Source organism: Aaosphaeria arxii, assembly GCF_010015735.1.
Source record: "Aaosphaeria arxii CBS 175.79 unplaced genomic scaffold BU24scaffold_1, whole genome shotgun sequence".
NCBI classification, from domain to species: Eukaryota; Fungi; Ascomycota; class Dothideomycetes; order Pleosporales; genus Aaosphaeria; species Aaosphaeria arxii.
The window spans coordinates 2,698,905-2,717,181 of record NW_022983474.1 but is presented as its reverse complement, the minus strand read 5'-3'; the positions used below and the strand labels follow the sequence as shown (position 1 = coordinate 2,717,181).

Sequence of the window (18,277 nt, the reverse complement as noted above, 5' to 3'; positions counted from 1 at the left end):
ATGTGATGGTCGCATCCCCTGTCATCTTCTCATCTTCGCTATCATCATCATCCGACTGCCCTGAACGGAAGTATTCGCCATACTTACAATACACCCATCTGAACCGATATACTCCTCGTCATTGGTCAATTCACTGGCGTCAACCTCATCGGAACATATCAATACGAATTGTCAGTTAGCCTCGCACCCACGGCTACTCATTCCGATCACTAGAGGGGAACAGAAGACTGATTACTAGAATAAGGCTTGATGATAACCTTTCTCACCCGAACGCCACACTCGCACAACTCCTCAACTCCTTTGTCTAACCGACCTCGTCTATCAGTAACTATCTGCTGTCAGGAGATAGACACACAGGGCAGGCAAACGCACATGTAACAGTTGAACACACCTAGCATTGCGACATCAAGGTGCAATCACTGCCTCCTCATCGCTTTGACAACAATCACGATCCTCAGAGGACCGACTCATTGCTATCATTACTCGTACATTAACTATACACACATTGAAACACGCCCTACTCCGATAGCCCTCGCCAGGCACAACTCACAACTGACGACCCTTTCCTCGTATCGTGGAGCACGTCAACAGCATCCATCGTATCGCATCTTCCAGAAAAACCCCCCAATAATAACCACAACAACAAACATCCATGCATCCGACCTGTTGTGCAATCGCAATAATGCATCATCCAGGGTCGTTACTGGAGACACAAAAACTATCTAATCAATAAATCCGCCCTGTCCTGTCCTGACCAAAAGTTTCGACTGCCGATCCGCAACTCCACTCCACTCGTCTCTCCACTCCACTAAAAAACCATCCGCTGACACGTGCTTGTCGCTTGACATGAGATCCCTCTGTCTCTGTCCCTGTCCCTGTCGTGTCTCTCTCCGTGACTCTACCTGTGTCTGTCTCTCGGTTGTGGAAATAAGATGGCAAGAACAATAAAAGAATGAAAGCCACAACCTCTACAAGTTTGATCATCATAGGGCGTCTAATCCGCGGAGCATCCCCTTGACATCTGAACCCTCCGCGCCCTCTCTCTCTCCCCTCCCAGGCGCTTGTATCATCATTAACGTCGCCATGTCATGTCACGTCTAGCACAACTCCACTGCACGACCTTCGCAAACGCCGTGCAACCGAGCTGAGCAAACAGAGACCCGTTGTCGCGGACTCACGATACACTTGATCCAACCAATCACATCTCTACCTAGGCTACCACTTCCCCTTCCTTCGATCCTCCCCATCTCGTTCGTTCGTCAGAATTGTCACACACAAAAATAAATCATGAGATACAAACCCCCGATTTGATGCTAGTTAGTTAATTAGCTGCCTGCCCAGTCTCGCGAACGAGGAAACCCCATAGTTATTTTCTCGTCCCTCGGGATAAATGGAGGCGGTGGATTGGGAGGGGGGTGATTACTGATTGTAAGCGGTGCAGTGCAGTGCCATATCGGAGTACGAAGGGCTGTACCGTGGTTTCGACCCCACTCGCTCGTTTGCTTGATGTAGTAGGTAGGTAGGTAGGTAGGTAGGTATGGTGGTTATTGTTGTTGTTAGTTGTGGGTTAAGCATGGGCCGGTTGAGTTGCCTGTTCTTCCTACATACTCCAAATTTCGACGTTGGGTGAATATGTTGATGAGTACCTACCGCCGTAGTGGTAGTTCGAGTACTGTTTTGTATGGTAGTCCATTTGCGATGGTAGACTGGTCAGTTGTTGCGATACATTTCGATCGCTGTGAGATGATATCTCTCACCACCTCGTTTGTCACTATCTCTGCTGTTTTCTAGCCATGTAATACGTATCGCCAATCTCTACGTACTTCGTAGTACCTCTCACATGAAAGCTTAATACCTACCTCAACACCATCCATCGGACTACCCTCCGATGCCGGCTATCGTCACCCTCTTCCTGTCCCTGCCATTCGCCGTCCCAACGAGATAGGTAGATAGCTAAACCCTAAAATTGTGGGAAGTAAACTTCGTGCCAGTTCAACGATTTAACGAAAACATGATGTTGAGTATGTTTTTGACAATGACGGTGGAGTAGGGTAGACGTCGGCGCTGTTATCAATGCGTTTCATGGTTGGGGGATGGATTGGTAGGCTAATCGATCTACGGCCTGTGTAAAATTCGAGAAAGAGCGGGTTATTGGAACGACATTATATATACCTCGGTACATGCGTAGATACATGAATGTTTATGGTAACTAATATACGCGACTAAGTCGTAGAAAGTTAGATAGGAAGCGTATATGAGGTATAATATACATGTGTATGCATGTGTGTATAACGAATATATCAAGGTTCATTAGTACTTAGTCACAGTCTGTTCTATTTCGAGAAAATTGGAATTGGTTTTGTTCTTGGTATCTCGTATAGGCTTTTTTTTTCATGTTTATGCTAATGTATTTATTGGCTTGAGTACCGGTAACAGCATAAGGAAAGAAGATGTGAGACATAGGTAAGAAAGAAAGACAAATCAGATAGGATATATGGAATAGATGTTGGGTGATATCTCGAAAAGATTTGCAGTAACAGAAATGTGTGATAGATGTGTACTTGCATGCCAGGATATATCGGGAGTATCATCGAGATGGAAATTGATCGATCGAGGAAATGGGGTGGTGTTCGTAAATGGTCGTATGTTGTCGTTGAGAACAAACAATGAGATGATAACATAGGAAAACAAGAAATAAGGAGAAAAGGAAAAAGGAAACATGAATCGTAGCCCGACAGGTGATGGCATGAAGCCCCCTGTATATCAACACCGCATGAATCGTAGTTGGAGATTTTGTCCCAAAGGAAGAGAGAGGACAAATGAACAGAAACATGTTCATGTTCAAACTCAAGTTCTTGCTTATTCCGACACCTCTTCCGCTCTACTATTTTGTACCCAACAGTAGAAGCCAATTAATAAGAGGATGATATTCTCAATACCTCCTCGCCTCCCTCTCGCCGAAAAATCCAGATATGTTCCTCTTTCTCTTGAGACCTGAAGCGGAACTGGGCCTCGATGGAGGGGTGAGAAAGATCTCTTGCTCTGAGGTGGGCGATTCGTCGTCATAGACTACTCTTTTCGACTTAGAAGAGCCCACGCGGTTTGTTCCGGAGTCCAGGATGGTTTTCTCAATAGAGAGAAAGGTTTGATCTGAGATGGGCGAGTCGTCGTCATAAACTAATCTTTTCGACTTGGAAGGACCCACACGATCTGTTCCGGAGTCTAGGGTTGTGTTCTCAAAGGTGAATGATAGACCTGTATGTAGCTGTGGTGTTCGCGCTACAGACGGTCCGCCATTCCGATGTGTATCTCTATTGGGAGTCTTCGGTGGATATATAGAAGCTGCATTGGCGTTGGCGGGAACATTGACGTTGACCGGTGCCTTCGATAAAGAGACGCTCGGTGGAGGGTTGTTGGCTTTGAGAAACGTATCAATCACCTCCAGCCAATGCAAACCATATTTCTCCAATTTCATAGGTCCTATGCCCTTGACCATGCGGAGACTTGCAGTGTCTTGTGGCTGAGAACGCGCAATATTCTTGAGTACTAGATCATGGGCAACTACGTATGCGGGTAAATTGTCCATACGGGAAAGATGGGCTCGTTTCGATCTGAGGGCTTCGAATAGAGCATTTTCGGTCGCGTCGAGCTCCTTGAATGGCGATTTCTCTAGTTTGGGAGCGGGTGACTTGGTACTTTGTGCTGGCGGGGTCGTGAACTGAATGGTAGATACAGTCCGAGGGGTGTGCACTGGATCTGGGGCGTTGGGGCTTTCGTCATTGAATGCGGCAATGACCCTAAGGAAGTCCGCTCCGTACTTATTAACGAAGACCCCTCCTATACCGCGAATCTTCTTGAGACGATAGGCGCTATCTGGTCTTGTTCGTGCCATCCTTTTGAGTGCAGCGACCGACGTCACTGCATATGGTTCGCAGTTGTGCTTGATCGCTAGCTCGTTGCGACAATTCTCTAATCGGTCATACAACAGCATTTCCGTACCATTCAAAGGATCTTGGTCCACACTCGATTCGAATGAGGACTTGGGTTTCTTCGACTCGCCGTTGTTTGCCTCAACATTAGCAAGTTGCACTCCTCCACCATCTGCTGTCAAATCGATAGTTTCAACATTGGTCTGATTTTCTTCGGTCGGGACAATGGTGGTTTTTGCGACTGCGAAGACCTTCTCAGCTGTTGTATACTCTTCACCCTTAACATCTGAATGCAGGCGAATAGCTTGCCTCCCCGCTCCCTTGAAAGGCAGGTACTTGTCCGCAAGCAGTGGCATAGGTGGAACGGGATCCATGGCCAATCTCTGCGCATTCATACAATGATACAGCATGGGGCCGGCATAGGCATCAGCAGCCGCATAATTGAGCCTCTTCTTGTGAGGTTGCCAATGGGCGTAAATCTCCCTCCTCCAGTTGCACTTTCGTATGTCGTCGTCCTTGCACATCGGATATCCGAGATGCTTCTGCACCATCGCCCCAAGGCTCGTGTTCCTGATGACAGTGTTGACTCTTGACGGTTCGGTCGGTCCATGGGTGACAAGATAGTCAAGGTGACATAACTCGAATATTCCTTTCGCCGTGATACCGAAGTACTGGAGCAGTCGGCCGCAGTCGGCAGACATAATGTTATGCCCCGTCTTGACGATGTTGGGACTTTCGATGATCTTGCGTAATGATGGTGCAATCAGGTCGTCTGTCGTTTTACCCACGTGCTGTCCAATATGGAAGAGTGCAATCTGGTGCTCGCTGGCGATCTGTATCATCGATATTTCGTCTTGAAGATCCCGTATCTCTCCCTTCTTGTATGAGATCACCCATTCCATGTCGAATCCCACCAACTCTTCACCCAAGAAAGCTTGAGCGGCATTTTCGGACTGTTCTTTGGTCTTGCAGTAAGTCACCTTGACTTCCTCGTTGTTCGGACCTCGATACAAGGTGTGATCCCAATATGGTTTGTAGTTTATAGTGGGTTCAGCGGCGAGTTTGAATGGTCGGGGCCATGTTTGGTTCTCCCCGGTTGCATTTCCAGCAACATCTTCGAGATTGGACGTCGTCTCCTCGAACATGTGTCCAGCCTATAGATGCCTAGGTGTATGACTCTTCTTCAGCCTCGTCGAATGGTTGGGTCGTTAGACACTTCAAATGCTCCTGGCCTTGAATGATATATACTGCGTAATAAAGCCAAAGATGAACTAATAAGAGACATGAATTGATGAATAGAAAGTAAGGGTTTGGTAAGATCTATATCGTCCAATATTGATGTTGTTGTTCAGCTTCAAGATAGCCGCCGGGGTTCAGGTGCTTCAACGCTCGGACCCTCTTGGGTGGTGATCTTCAGTGATCGCGTGGGCACGTGTGACAAACGCGCGAACACATGATGCCTAATTGGGCAATACATTCATTGAAAGCCTCAGGTAGAGGAAACCATGGTTATTCTTTTCACAAACACTCTCTTTGTTTATTCTTCTTAGTTGAGTCCAAGAATTTTCGTAACACCATTGCTTGCCAGGAACTAAATTTGGTAGCATTGTACCATAACGAGCCCCAAACAGTGACCCTTCCTGAGACGATGATACCTGGTTGGTTCTGATTTTGTGCTCGGTAGGCCATCTGTCTGAACGTTCCAAAAAGTTTTAAATAGCGCACTTGGTGACGCAGAGCTAGATGACGCGCAATCGACACATTCCGAGGACTTGAGGGGGTTGTCTTTACCATCTGTCATATTTTCTTGGAGATCCACCTGAGCGATTTGACATTGCAAATTGCGGGCTAGCAAAACATGTTAATTCCCTCTTTGATGTTTCATTCTCCTTCTGTCAAGTTTCCTGATCATTGAAGTTGACGTCATATCTCAAGGTTCTCACGATGCTCGACTTCATCCATTCTCGGCTGAACAGATCGGGTCTCCTAGTACCGACATTACTGATCACTCCACATGTTCATTATTCCTCACGATTCCGGATTTCCATTCCGATCATTTCAAGGATCGAATTTGCCTATTTGAGGGTCAGAGTGTTGCCAAGGCAGTCAGTGTCGCCTTTCCCACGCTCCGAGTTTCAAAACTCGCCTCAAACCATGGCTCGCCCTCAGTATCTACCGGAGAATATTCATGCATCTCGAATGCATGCCAATTGACATGCGCCTTGATGGATTCAACGGCTTGGTATTCTTGATGCGGGGATATGGACGCGTAACGTCTTTCCTTCATTATATATTCGCCATGCGGAGCTTGTGATGTACTTACTACACACACATTTCGCTCTAACCTCTGCGAGGATTGCCACAATTCACGTCCTCTTCTGTACATACGATCATTCAACCTTAATAGACCATTTCTAGATTCTCAATCATGTTCACCTCTACCGTCTTCCTACTTGCTTTGGCTGGAATTGCGCGGGCGCAAACCCCCCAGGGCTTCACGCCCTCCGTCAACACAAAACTCGACGTCTTCTTCAACTCCACAAGTGTAGCCACACCCGGTCAACGACTCAAAAAAGCCAGTCAGTTTACCCCTCTCACTCTCATCAGCCATCAATCAACCGTACTAACCCTCCCAGCCACGGCATCCCAACCCCAACTCGCCCTTCCCGCCACCGCAAACGTCTCCTCCTCAGACTCCTACATCTTCGTAATGATAGACCTCGACGTCCCGCCCGCAGAAGGCCAAACAACCCGCCGCACCATCCTGCACGCCATGATCACCGACTTCAAAGCCACGTCGCAAGCAGTTGGATCCAGCGGCTCGCGACTCCTCGCGTCCCAGGAGAAAGGCCCCGCAGCGTACATCGGTCCCTCGCCGCCAGCGACAGACAGTACGCCGCACCGCTACGTGGAACTACTATTCCAACAGCCCGCGCAGGAGTTGAGTGTCAGCGAGGCGGACTTCGAGGACATACAGTCGAGGATTGGGTTTGAGATTGAGCAGTTTGCGCAGCAGAATGGGCTGGGGGAGCCGCTGGCGGCGAACTTCTTTACCGTTAGTGGGCAGCCTGGTGGTGGTGCGAGTGGGACGGCGGGGAGCTTTGGTACGGCGACGGGGAGTGGGGGCATCGTGAGGAATACGCTTGCACCTGAGGAGTTTGAGGGGAGGGCTGGGAGGGTGGATTTCTCGTTGGGGTTTGCGGGGTTGGTTGGGGGGCTTGTTTTGGCTGTCGTGTAGTTAAAGCAAGATCATGAATTTAACGATTGGAATGCTTGCTTGATGACGAGTATCTTGTGTGGGGTGTTTTGCTTCAAGAATGGAGACCATAAACGATATGACTTGACGACAGGGTTATCATTTTGCATTGGATAAGCATTATTTTCATCAGGTCTATTGTGATCTATACTAATTCCTAGTCATGCCTATATTCATGTCGGGTTTTTGTCTTTATGCATTCGTAAAGTCTTTTCTTTCTATCCACATTTTGTGCGTGTATGTCATCAGCCCGTATCGACCAAACACCACATCATGCAACGTCGTAAAATCATGATCAATTTGTATCCTGTTCCCTCCGTCGGTACGTTCAACTAAGCCCACATGGCCCTGAACTTAGTGTCGAAGTCCTCTCGCAACATCTTGAATGCCTTGAGAACGTTCATTAGGTCCGCGCCTTCCTCCCAGGCTGGCTTCTCTGCCATCGCGGATTGCTTCTTCTTCTCTGCCCTCTTCGCTGCAATTTCCTCTTGGAAGTCTTCTTCATCCGCATCATCATCCCATGAGTCGGCCACCTTCTTTTTCTTCTTCGTCTGCACGGTGAGATCTTGTTTGGCGGCTCCGAATTTGTTTGGCATCGAGGTTGTTGAGGCAGTCTCGTAGCCCGAGTCCTCAGGCAGAAGCTCGTCTTCTTTGCGCTCCTCTTCTTCCTCGCCTTCTCCTCGGACGTCGGTGAAGTCGAGATCAGACGCAGAGGTAAGATTCATGAAGGTCGAGAGACTGGTGACAATAGTGGCTAATACCATGCTAAAATCATTGAGAACGTACCAAACGTCGCCGCTACGGATCTTGTTCGCAGACGCGAGAGCAGCAACATCTCCATGCGTGAAGAAATCATACAAGTACGCGTTCAGCGGTAGCTCGGACTCCTCGGGATACAAGGGAACATATGGAACCACAGCCTCTTCGAGGAAGACTCCGGATCGAGCAGTATTGCATAGGTCGTGGACCGAGTCGAACTGATCATCGTGGCCAGAAAGAGCAACGAACGCCGAGCGAACGTTGGTCGGAGGGCGGCGCTCAAGGGATCGGGCATGCGTTGGGACATCCTCGCCACCGATCTTGATCTGAGTAAGTGGCAACTTGTCATCCGATTGGTCGATATGCTTTTCGGCAAACGTCTGAACATAGGCGCTGAATATTTCGAGAGTTGAGCTGTTGTGGCTACGTAGAATATGTGCGGCGTCGGTGGGCATTGGCGGTAAGAAGACGAGCGACTGGCTCTTCTTCACGACCTCGTCAACATGTTCCTGGTCGGCCTGTCGGCAGTACACGCGACCAAACAAATGGGCCAATGTCAACATCAATTCCTTCAAAACATTCTCGGAATTCTTCTCCACATTTGCGCACAGCTTGTGGAAGAATCCATCCTTCAGTAACGCGTGGAAAGCGAAAGCCGAGTTCTCGGCGAAATAGAGATGGCTTACGCATCCGGCGAAGTTCAATGGCGCGCCGCGAGAGTCAAGCAGAAATTGTCGACGCAAGTACTCGATTGAAAAACGTAGATGATGTAGCACTGTCATCTTCGATTCTTCCCCACCAAGGTACAGGCGTGGTTGAGACAAAAGAGCATTGACGGACCGAATGGCAAAAGGCGATTCTTTGGACTCATTCAACAATGTGAACAACCTCAAAACCAGCGTTGTGGTAATGGGAAAGTGACCATTGAGGTCCGGGAGACGAGAGCTGACCAGTCTGTGGACTTTACCGAGGGAGATACCGTGGAAAACAACGTTTCCCAGCATGTCAAAGCCTCGACGACCTGCACGACCCGCAGCCTGTCGATAGTTTAGAGCCGAGAGGAAGACGGAGTCACCAGAAAAGACGACAGTCTTGCAAGGCATGTTGATACCAAGAGCGAGGGTACCTGTAGCAATGACTACCCTTAGGAATCCCTTCCTGAATAGCATTTCGACGACCTGGCGGTACTTTCTGTTCATACCAGCGTGATGGATTCCAATGCCTCTCCTTAATGCATCGAGCAAATATTGGGGCACTTCACGTCGGATAAGTTCCTTGAAGTACTTCGCAAGCTCCTCCAGAGATGCCTTCCTCTTGTCAGCAAAGTGAAAGCCGTCTTGTGGATTTTCCGGATCAAAGGACGCCCATGGGCTAGCGTCACTGGAGGCCGCATCTCTCATCAAGTCGGCTTTTGACAAGACCTCATCGTCGCCCCCACCTCCCTTCTTTTTCGACACCTTCGGAGGGCCTCGCTTGTCCGCCTTAGCCATAGCCTTCTTCCAGGTCTCCCAGGCTTGAAGGTCGGACTTCCACTTCGGACTGGTCTCCTTCCAGGAAGCTTCGGTCTCTACAAGTTGCTTCAAGAGGTTTTGACCGATCTTCTCAACAATGCCTCGATCATAGTTGAAAATGATACCAGGGAGTGCATCCTGGGAGTGTAGGTTTTCCAACAGTGGCAAGATACCGTCGATGTCATGGCTCACTTCTACGTCGTTAAGTTCTTCATGATCTTCAACTACAGTCTTCGTATCGGCAACCTCTTTTGTGCCTTCGTCCTTTATGGGATCTTCGAGCATGTTTGCGTCCCGGCTAAGATCTTCATGGACGGCATCAAAGGGAGAATTAGAATCTGCCAGCCAAGCCTTAAGAACTTCCTTAATTGATGCTTCCCATTTGATGATATCGGTCTTCTTCACCACATTTGGTAATGCCGAAGCTGGGTCCAGCGATTTATCTAATGTGTAGCCTGGCTTTTGATGTTTAGACATGCTCTCCCACAAAGTGAGACAGTCTCGGGCTTCAAGACTGAAATCGCTGGGTACACCTCTGCCCCGGTTCACTAAACTCGTGATTGGGTGCAAAAACGTGAAATCTTTGGCATTATCCAATCCCAGTTGTGCAAAAGCGCGATTGTCGGAAAGACCCTCAAACTTGTAGGCCTTTGGAGGCGTATATACAAATTTTCGAAGGTCGCTGTATCGGTGTGGGTGCTGCACCATGCGCATCTTATTTCCAACGGCTTCTTGGGTCGAGGTGAGCCAAGCATTGAATTCTTGCGGATTTCCAATAGTCGCAGACAGAGCGATGATTGGGCAAGGAGCCAACAGCAACAACTGTTCCCAGACTAGACCATCCTCAGCTTGGCCAATACAATGAACTTCATCGAAGATGATCCATTTCACACGTTGTGACCATGACTTTGCATTGCTTGGAGCCAGCAGCATCATCTGCAGGATGTGGGGGACTGTGACCAAGATCTGACAACCCGTTGGGTTGTTAATTCGGTAATCACCGGTGTGGATACCCCAGACGGAATTTCCGCCATACTCATATCGTTTCGAGAAGCGTGCTTGGACTTCAGCTGCGATTTGATTGACCAAGGCTTTGGTAGGCGCCACGTAGACGAGGATATCGTCATTGTTGGCTTCGAGAACCTGCTTCATGGCGTAAAAGGAGATGAAGGTCTTTCCTGCTGACGTCGGAGCGATAACCAGCAAACTGTTCCTGGCATCAATCTCGTCAAGGACTTTACGTTGCCATGCGTCGGGTTCGAAGGGAACGCGATGATCAGGGGCAGAGTCTATGCTTCGCTCAAAGTACGGACCGCAGTGTAGAAGTTGAAACCTTTGCGCTGGTAGGGGAATCGTGATATCTACAGTCGGGGAAGCCTTCAGTACGAAATTGAAAGACAACGCACGATCCTCAGTGGGCGATGGTAACACGAGTTGAGGCAATTTGAGAAGTTTGTTTGAAGTCGTCAAAGAATTGGCGATAGTCTTGGTGATAGGACGACGGAACTTTTGGAAAGAACTGATTGTGTCGAAGACCAGAGCAGCGAGATGTAAGTTTTGCTCCTTTTGATTGTTCCTGCAAAATCCAATCCACATCTCCAAGAGGATGTTAAGTTGGTAGAGGCGGACCTCAGCTTCAAGGGTGTCGCGCTTGAGATCATTGTTGAGCGTGTTCTGGTACTGTCTTGCCTTTTGGTACTTTGTGGCTAGATTCGGTTCTTGATCTAGTGTTTTGCATGATAACTTCCATCCTTGTATGATCTTTTCTGCACTTGCCTCGTCCTTCTTAGACTTTTTTGCGGCAATATCTGCTAACATGGCTTGCTTTTTGGACATAGCAGGCTTCTTATTGTTCTTTGCGTTAGCTTTTCCCTTTGCATTGCCTTGGGCAACTTCCGCTGGAGGTGCAGTTGGTGCTTTGCTCCCTTTGACACCGGTAGTAATGATTTCCGGCTCAAGCGCCTTGCCAACTGCATTGGTAAGACTCGCTGCATAAGCTGTCATCTCGGCCATGAACCACTGGTTGCGGCGGTTAGCAAAGAACGCTTGCTTCTTCGACCGTGCGAGTTGTTCCTCCCTGATTTTGGGGTCCACTGGTCGCTTGCTGTTGTGCCAGTTAAAGGCCTCACGGAAGACCATTGCTGACGTACTATCTGGTTCATCCCCAGATCGATCTACAACCAGCTCGACGGGTGACAAATGTTTATCGAACACAGTGTTAGATAATGGCAGCACAGCGTAGGTATGGTCGGACTTGTTGAGCTTGTCGAATTTTGCCTGCGATAGTGGCTTCGAAGGTGGAGCACTGGACTCGCCCAGAGGAAATTTGATCGCATCAACGAGGATTCGGAACCTATCGCCGGCACCTAGAGACTCATCTTCAAGACAGGCCGCGAAGAGTTTCCCATCTACGAGATCGGCTACGTCGCAGACGAGACCCAACTTGGCAACATCATTTTGCCAGTGTACTGATTGTAGTATACGTCTGCTCTCTGAACAGAACTCTACTATAAAATCTGTACCATCTTCGTCAAGATCGATGTCTTTGGGAAGTCGAGCGGTAAGTGGAAGCTCAGACAGCAAAGCGAGATGGCGAAGAAAAGCAGAACACTGCTCCATGTCAATGTCTTCCGAAGAACTAAGCTTCAAGAGAGTCAGAAAAGTTAAGTACTCGCGTTCCGTAAGTTGGCTGGTTGCGCGTGAATGAATGGAGCTCAAGCGACTCTGATCATACGGGACGGAATCTTGCTCGTCATTACTAGGTTCGTCCGTTACATAGGACTAATGATCTGTTAGCTTTGGAATTACAAATTAAGATGTAAGGTAGAATCAGTGGATCATTTACCGTCTGCTGCTGTGATACGTCGTGTCTTTTTGCCCTGGAGTTTTCCAGGACCGTAGTGACCACCTTGGTATCCCGGAACCTAAGGCCATTCACCAATGCGGCATTATAACCCCTCTCAACGAACCAGAATATGAGCATACGGAACATGATCTTAACTCTTTCATTTTGCTCTTGATCTTCATTCTGGGTGGTAGCAGAATCTTTGTCAAGGATCTTTCGGTCACGTGAAGAGCCTGACACGGCACCATCGTGGCATAATATGAAATATACATCTGTAGTACGAAGGTATTCTGCGAACCTCGTTGAATGTACAGAGGGAAAATTGTGGACCTCAATGTCTGGATGAAGAGACTTGAGATTTGCACCCAAATGTCGGATGATGGCAGCTCTCGCCAGTAGATATTTCTGCCGATCATCGGCAGACACATGCTGCGGTACACACAACTCGCGATGCTGATCGAAGAAGGCAATATGGAAATTGCACCGTCGAACAACAAGGCTGCGTAGGAAGCTCTCAATAGCATATACAGCGTGAAGAAGTTGAAAGTTTGGATTGAAATCGATCTGCTTATCGGTGAAGCAATGCAACAGTATGGAGTCTCCCTCGATGATGAACAACTCCTCGCCCGCGTAATCGCCTACAAGATCAACGCGGCGGCTATACACTTTGGAGTACCAGTCAAGGACTGGACTGAGGGCCTGCTCTGCAGAAGAGCCATTGCTGTCGGCCATGATGTGGGAACTAGTAGACCGAGCGCTGGAGGCGAACGGGGTGATGCAGAGGTGAGAGAAGGAGCGGGACAGTCAACATTGGACGAAGAGGTCGTATAGAGAATGCTTTTGTGTCAAGACGAGACGGTGCAGATGGTTGGAGATGATGATGGTGATAATGATTGATGTTTTTTTGATTGTCTGTCTGATGGCAAGTGCAGGGAGTAGGTGTATGTAGCACACGGCACAAGAAGTGATTTGATTGCTTCCGCAGTGATTGGCGGGGGTGTGGGCCTGCAGCAAGAGAAGTTGAGGCGAATTACTGATGAAGTCTTGCTTGTTTGAGAAATTGTTTGCACAAGAGAAACAAGTCCAAGTGGGCGGCGGTTATGGGTCCGTCTCGCTTAAGACTGTTACTAATCCTATAACAGACTAGTGAGAGAGCCGTTCCGGCCGTAGCCGTATCCATATGTCTTTAGAAACCTGTACCATCCGATTCAGCCCGCCGTTCTCTTCCATACCGTGGAAAGGAAATACCATTCGACCGAGGCAATGTCCTTTTCCTATTATAACTACTCCGTACTACATTGATTTTAAATTCCTTACTTTTGTCTTCTTCCTAAACCTCCATCATTTCGCTATGTGCTGATCCTTAAGAAGCAAATGATCCCCAAGTCCTAAATGGAACCCGAATGGAACCAACACGCTCAATCCCAAGAATGGGCCTAGCATTTCCTCCACCCAAGATTGAGGACTTCGCCAAAAGCCGCATCCGCTGAATCTCCTTTTACATGGCCATTTGAAGTCGACACTGTGGATGACAATGAGACCGACAGACTGAGCTGAAACTTCGCTGAGGCTTTGGTTGAGCATATGGACTGTTCTCCATCCCCTACCTCCCCATCTTTGTGTAACAGAAAGTCATCCTTGAACGGACCCGTCAACTTCTTTTGGGTGTTGCCCTATGGGAAAGTAAGAGACGGAAAGATCATGGATGCGAGGAAAGGCATACCTTGCCCTTGATGTCCAGGTTCGTCTTTGGGTCGATCCACTTCCATCTCGACACCAAGCTTGCATCAATACCCTTACCGAGATCGACATAACCTCTGAAGTCGACGGATTTGACGTCAAAAGCCCAACCTGGTGACGCCATGGTCACATTGACCCTGCAGAACGCTCTTTTCTTAGTGCTGCCTGCTTTGGGGCCAATCGCAGCCTGGAAATCATCGAAAATCAGAGTCATAAAATTGTTGTCCTCCGATATGAAGACTCCAACTGAGCCGGCACGACATCCGCTTCCCTCGGTATCCACGTCTGGGGCATCGACGTCGACCTTCTGTATGGTTGCAGCGCCTTTGGGTGGTTTGGTAGCCGCTTGTGGAAGAGCAGAAACAAAGGAGCAGAATATGAAATATGACACAATGACGAATGACGGTAGCATGGTGGCGTTAAAGGACAATCGAGACGGAAGAAGAGATTGTGTGTTTCCTGCTCGCACTCTGGAAGTATCAAGCGAGCCTTTAAAGAATATACTTCCATATAGTACAACATCCACAATTCGGAGATTATACTTAGCCAGGCCCTTCCGAGCGACTTATACCCGCAACACGCACGAACCGTTCGATTAAACAAGGCGGCTATACCCGCAGAGATATTCATTCAGAGCTCTGCATGATAATTCGGCCCTGCGTCGAGATCCTTCTACGCCGGATTAGGCTCTTCCATAGTATGTCTCGAATCCAAGTCAGCCGAAAATAGATGGATGCATCCTCTCAAATTCCCATCCTGGACTCCAAGAGTTCATCAGTGACTATGGACTTCGTGTTCGCTTTCAATTGTTGTCAAATTCGCCAATGAGAGGGTGTTCGCGTGTCACTTTTAGCCGGCATTATGAACACAGTCTGACATCCATGGTCTTTCCGGTCTACCGGATTACCGATAAAATGAATTACCCTGGAATCCTGCAGTAGTTCGAACAAAAGGTTACACTCTGCCGGCACCAGGTACTTTGAAGTATATGATCTCAGCCCCGGTTTGGCATACAGATTGCATATCTGGACAAGAGACTGCAGACTCGACAGGTGGACAATAATCATCAATTTCGAGACCTTTATTCGCATCTCCACACGACTATTGTCGTAGCGGCAGATTTTGAAGCTTCTCCGGGCGACTTGTGGCAACAATTCATGAGCAAACACTTCGTATCCTCAAACCATATATGCAGTCAGCCGAAGCCACCACCACACTGCTGGGTCCTCCCAATGTTCTCAATACTAGGATGTTGGACTGCTTAGTAGATGATTGTTCCTCAAGAAGGCATCCAAGTTTCACATTTAAACTCTCGACCTCTTTCGATTTGCACGGCACTTGTCGCGTATTGCCCTGTTGGGATATGACCTTTCGAAAGAACGGACAACAGAACGCCAGGCTCCTGCACGTATGACATTCAATAAAAGGGGTTACGAAACATCATCGAATCGCATGTTCCCAACTCTTCTAAATTGTTGGCAGAACCCTATGCATTGGCAAGGCAACGTGAAATCTGGCGAAGAAAAGCTGATTCCACTTCTTAAGCTCAGTTCGTAAGAAACCAGATGCGAGCCTGGAACCTCCTGTAAGCTATCAAAGGATCAAACATTCAGTACAAAGCCACTATCACTAATAGAGTCTCGCTGCATGCCCTTCATCGGTTCAGCATGCAATTCCACCTCAACCATGGATGTCCACGGGAATGTACTACCGGTCCCCGCATCTCCGCCCAGGCTCACACGTTTAGTAAGGAACGGCTACTCGCCTGCCACTAAGCATTGTTGACAATATTGGCCGCAACTTCCGTTTCGAGGTCAACAATTAGGACCGCTGAAGTCATTGGCCTTGGTATGCTAAGATGCTTATTGTTGGGTGCCATAATGTCTGAAAAGCATCAACCTCATACCATCAGCAAAGAGCTGACCAATCCGCAATATACCAAGGGAAGGATCAACAACACAAAGCCTACGCGAAGATCCAGAGCTTGATGACGACCACTCCTTGCATCCTTTTCCGATGCGCATCTATTGAAGTATTTGGTCACGAGAATAACGCCAGGGAGACTGTTCTCGCCCAAGAACAAACCAAGAACCTACGAGTATTGTGACTCACAGGACAGCATGAAGGAGCTATCATTGATTGAATTGAGAGGTCCAATTGGCCTATTCAATTGTGAATGCAGAATCAAGAGCAGTTGCTGCGAATATGTTTGTAATGTTCTCGGGATTCTCGCCGAACTGCACGCTAATCGCACTCGAAATCGCCTAGCTGGCCCCATAGTCGATCGAAATGCCTCAACGGAAAACGGCCCCGGATATGCATTTTCAATCGAATGTAACCAATCATGAGTTCTTCAAGAGAATTGCATGACTCTTGATCAGGAAGGACTAATGCATCTTCAACATCGTGACGCTACCGACTTCGGGACCCATATTTTTCTTCCCCAGCCCGGGGACCCGTTTGTTCCTTCGTTCTTCAATTTTCGCTTTAAATATCTGCCATTCGTCACTCTGCAATGAGCGTTTCATGAGCATCAAGATATCAAAATGTCTGTTCCCCTCCCAGCCCCACTGCCCACTGATCTAGAAAAGGGCCAGTATGAACAGGAGAAGATTCTTCAACATGATGGCGACACACACTCGGAGCCTCGTTCATCACTAAGCTCAGAAAGAGAAGGCGGTGGTGAAATCACCCGGATCCGGACTCAGAAGAGCACAAACTCCAGATCGTTTGGGCAATCACTCGCTAAGGCCATAACTGCACGATCCAATGCCTCGATCATCGACCCAGGGCCACCACCAGATGGCGGGCTCAAAGCCTGGACCCAAGCCATCATGGGTCATCTTGTCGTCTGCGCTACCTGGGGCCAAATCGCAGCATTTGGGAGCTGGCAAACGTATTACACGCAAGAGCTGGGACTGGAGCCATCGGCAGTGTCTTGGATCGGTTCGGTCCAGATGCTGCTCCACCTTCTGGTAGGCATGTTCTCAGGACGGGCACTTGACGCGGGCTTTTTCAAATGGGTTCTGATCCCAGGAGTTATTTGTACGACGGTTGGGTTGATGTTGACGTCGATCAGCACTCAATACTACCAACTGTTCTTGGCCCAGGGCCTTCTGTTTGGCATTGGATGTGGCCTCCAATTTACGCCATGTGTATCAGTCGTCTATACATATTTCAGTTCAAGAAAAGCTTTAGCATGTGCTGTGGTGGCCTCCGGAGGCGCAACTGGAGGTTTGATTTTCCCTACAATTGCACGTCAGTTGCTCCCCAAGTTGGGGTTCGCATGGACGATGCGTATAAATGCATTCGTCGGGCTCGCTGTTGGCTGTTGCTATTGTGTCTTCCTCAAACCTCGCATCCCACCTCGAAAAAGCGGTCCCCTCCTTGAATTGCGGGCATTCAAGGAGGCGCCGTACACGCTGTATGTTCTAGGCGTCTTCCTCACCAGTTTCGGACAGCTGTGGGCATTCTATTACATTGGACCTTATGCCATTGACGTGCTCGGCGCTTCCTACAGCGAATCTATCAACCTTCTCATGGTGCTCAATGGTGTTGGTCTTGCAGGCCGAATCATCCCGTCATATTTCGCAGACACTGTACTTGGAGGTCTCAACACGATGATTCCAGCAATTCTCGCCAGCAGCGTCATCATGTTCTGCTGGCCGGCCGTCAACTCAATGGCTGGGTTGTACGTGTACGCCGTAGTGCAGGGCTTCGTGGCTGCCTCCTTCCAAGGACTATTTCCGTCTACACTGGGGACATTGACGACGGATATGACCAAGATCGGTGTCAGGACTGGACAGGGTTTCAGCGTGATCGCATTTGCGAATCTACTCGGCCCGCCAATTGCTGGAGCTCTGGTGCAAAGATCTGGAGGCAAGTATCTCTCCGCCCAAATGTGGAGTGCTAGCATGATTTTACTGGGAGGTCTAGTGCTTTTGGCCGCTAGGATTAAGTTGACGGGTCTCAAACTTCGAGCCAAAGTTTGAATGCCTTCATGTTTGAGAGATGGTGACGAGAGATACATGCTAGGGTATCTTGTGGTTGCCTCTGGTGGTGTTTGATTTGACCGCGAGTTAGGGGTTGACAACATTGTATTGCGTTGAAGCATTTAATAATTATAATATTTGGGTATCTGGGACCTAAAAGTGATTTGGTAAAGCGAATAATATTAGCATTAATATATAGGTAGTTACCATACTAAATACATAATTGATCAAGTCAGTTATCAATA

At 48.4% G+C, this 18,277-nt stretch overlaps 5 protein-coding genes across 5 annotated transcripts; 2 read left to right on the top strand and 3 right to left on the bottom strand.

Moving 5' to 3' along the window:
- Window positions 1–2,806: 2,806 nt before the first annotated feature.
- BU24DRAFT_19296 (uncharacterized protein) lies at window positions 2,807–5,178 on the bottom strand. Its single transcript, XM_033521724.1, has one exon. It carries the CDS (start codon window positions 5,072–5,074, stop codon window positions 2,933–2,935), a length of 2,142 nt encoding a protein of 713 aa, XP_033389666.1. The 5' UTR covers window positions 5,075–5,178; the 3' UTR covers window positions 2,807–2,932.
- Window positions 5,179–6,357: 1,179 nt separating this feature from the next.
- BU24DRAFT_457309 (PEBP-like protein) lies at window positions 6,358–7,167 on the top strand (the record flags this gene model as incomplete). The annotated part of the gene is made up of 2 exons (XM_033531529.1): window positions 6,358–6,508; window positions 6,566–7,167. The coding sequence occupies 2 exons, from the start codon at window positions 6,358–6,360 to the stop codon at window positions 7,165–7,167; spliced, it is 753 nt and encodes a 250-aa protein (XP_033389665.1).
- A 126-nt stretch (window positions 7,168–7,293) lies between these two features.
- BU24DRAFT_383368 (DEAD/DEAH box helicase) lies at window positions 7,294–13,355 on the bottom strand. The gene is made up of 2 exons (XM_033524803.1): window positions 12,301–13,355; window positions 7,294–12,236 (listed from the first exon to the last, which is right to left on the bottom strand). Exons 1-2 carry the CDS (start codon window positions 13,030–13,032, stop codon window positions 7,518–7,520), a joined length of 5,451 nt encoding a protein of 1,816 aa, XP_033389664.1. The 5' UTR covers window positions 13,033–13,355; the 3' UTR covers window positions 7,294–7,517.
- Window positions 13,356–13,736: 381 nt separating this feature from the next.
- BU24DRAFT_404342 (uncharacterized protein) lies at window positions 13,737–14,452 on the bottom strand (the record flags this gene model as incomplete). Its single annotated transcript, XM_033525639.1, has 2 exons — window positions 13,737–13,973; window positions 14,024–14,452. The coding sequence occupies 2 exons, from the start codon at window positions 14,450–14,452 to the stop codon at window positions 13,737–13,739; spliced, it is 666 nt and encodes a 221-aa protein (XP_033389663.1).
- A 2,545-nt stretch (window positions 14,453–16,997) lies between these two features.
- On the top strand, window positions 16,998–18,032 carry BU24DRAFT_339587 (MFS general substrate transporter; the record flags this gene model as incomplete). The annotated part of the gene is made up of 1 exon (XM_033523188.1): window positions 16,998–18,032. The coding sequence occupies one exon, from the start codon at window positions 16,998–17,000 to the stop codon at window positions 18,030–18,032; it is 1,035 nt and encodes a 344-aa protein (XP_033389662.1).
- Between the last annotated feature and the right edge of the window lie 245 nt (window positions 18,033–18,277).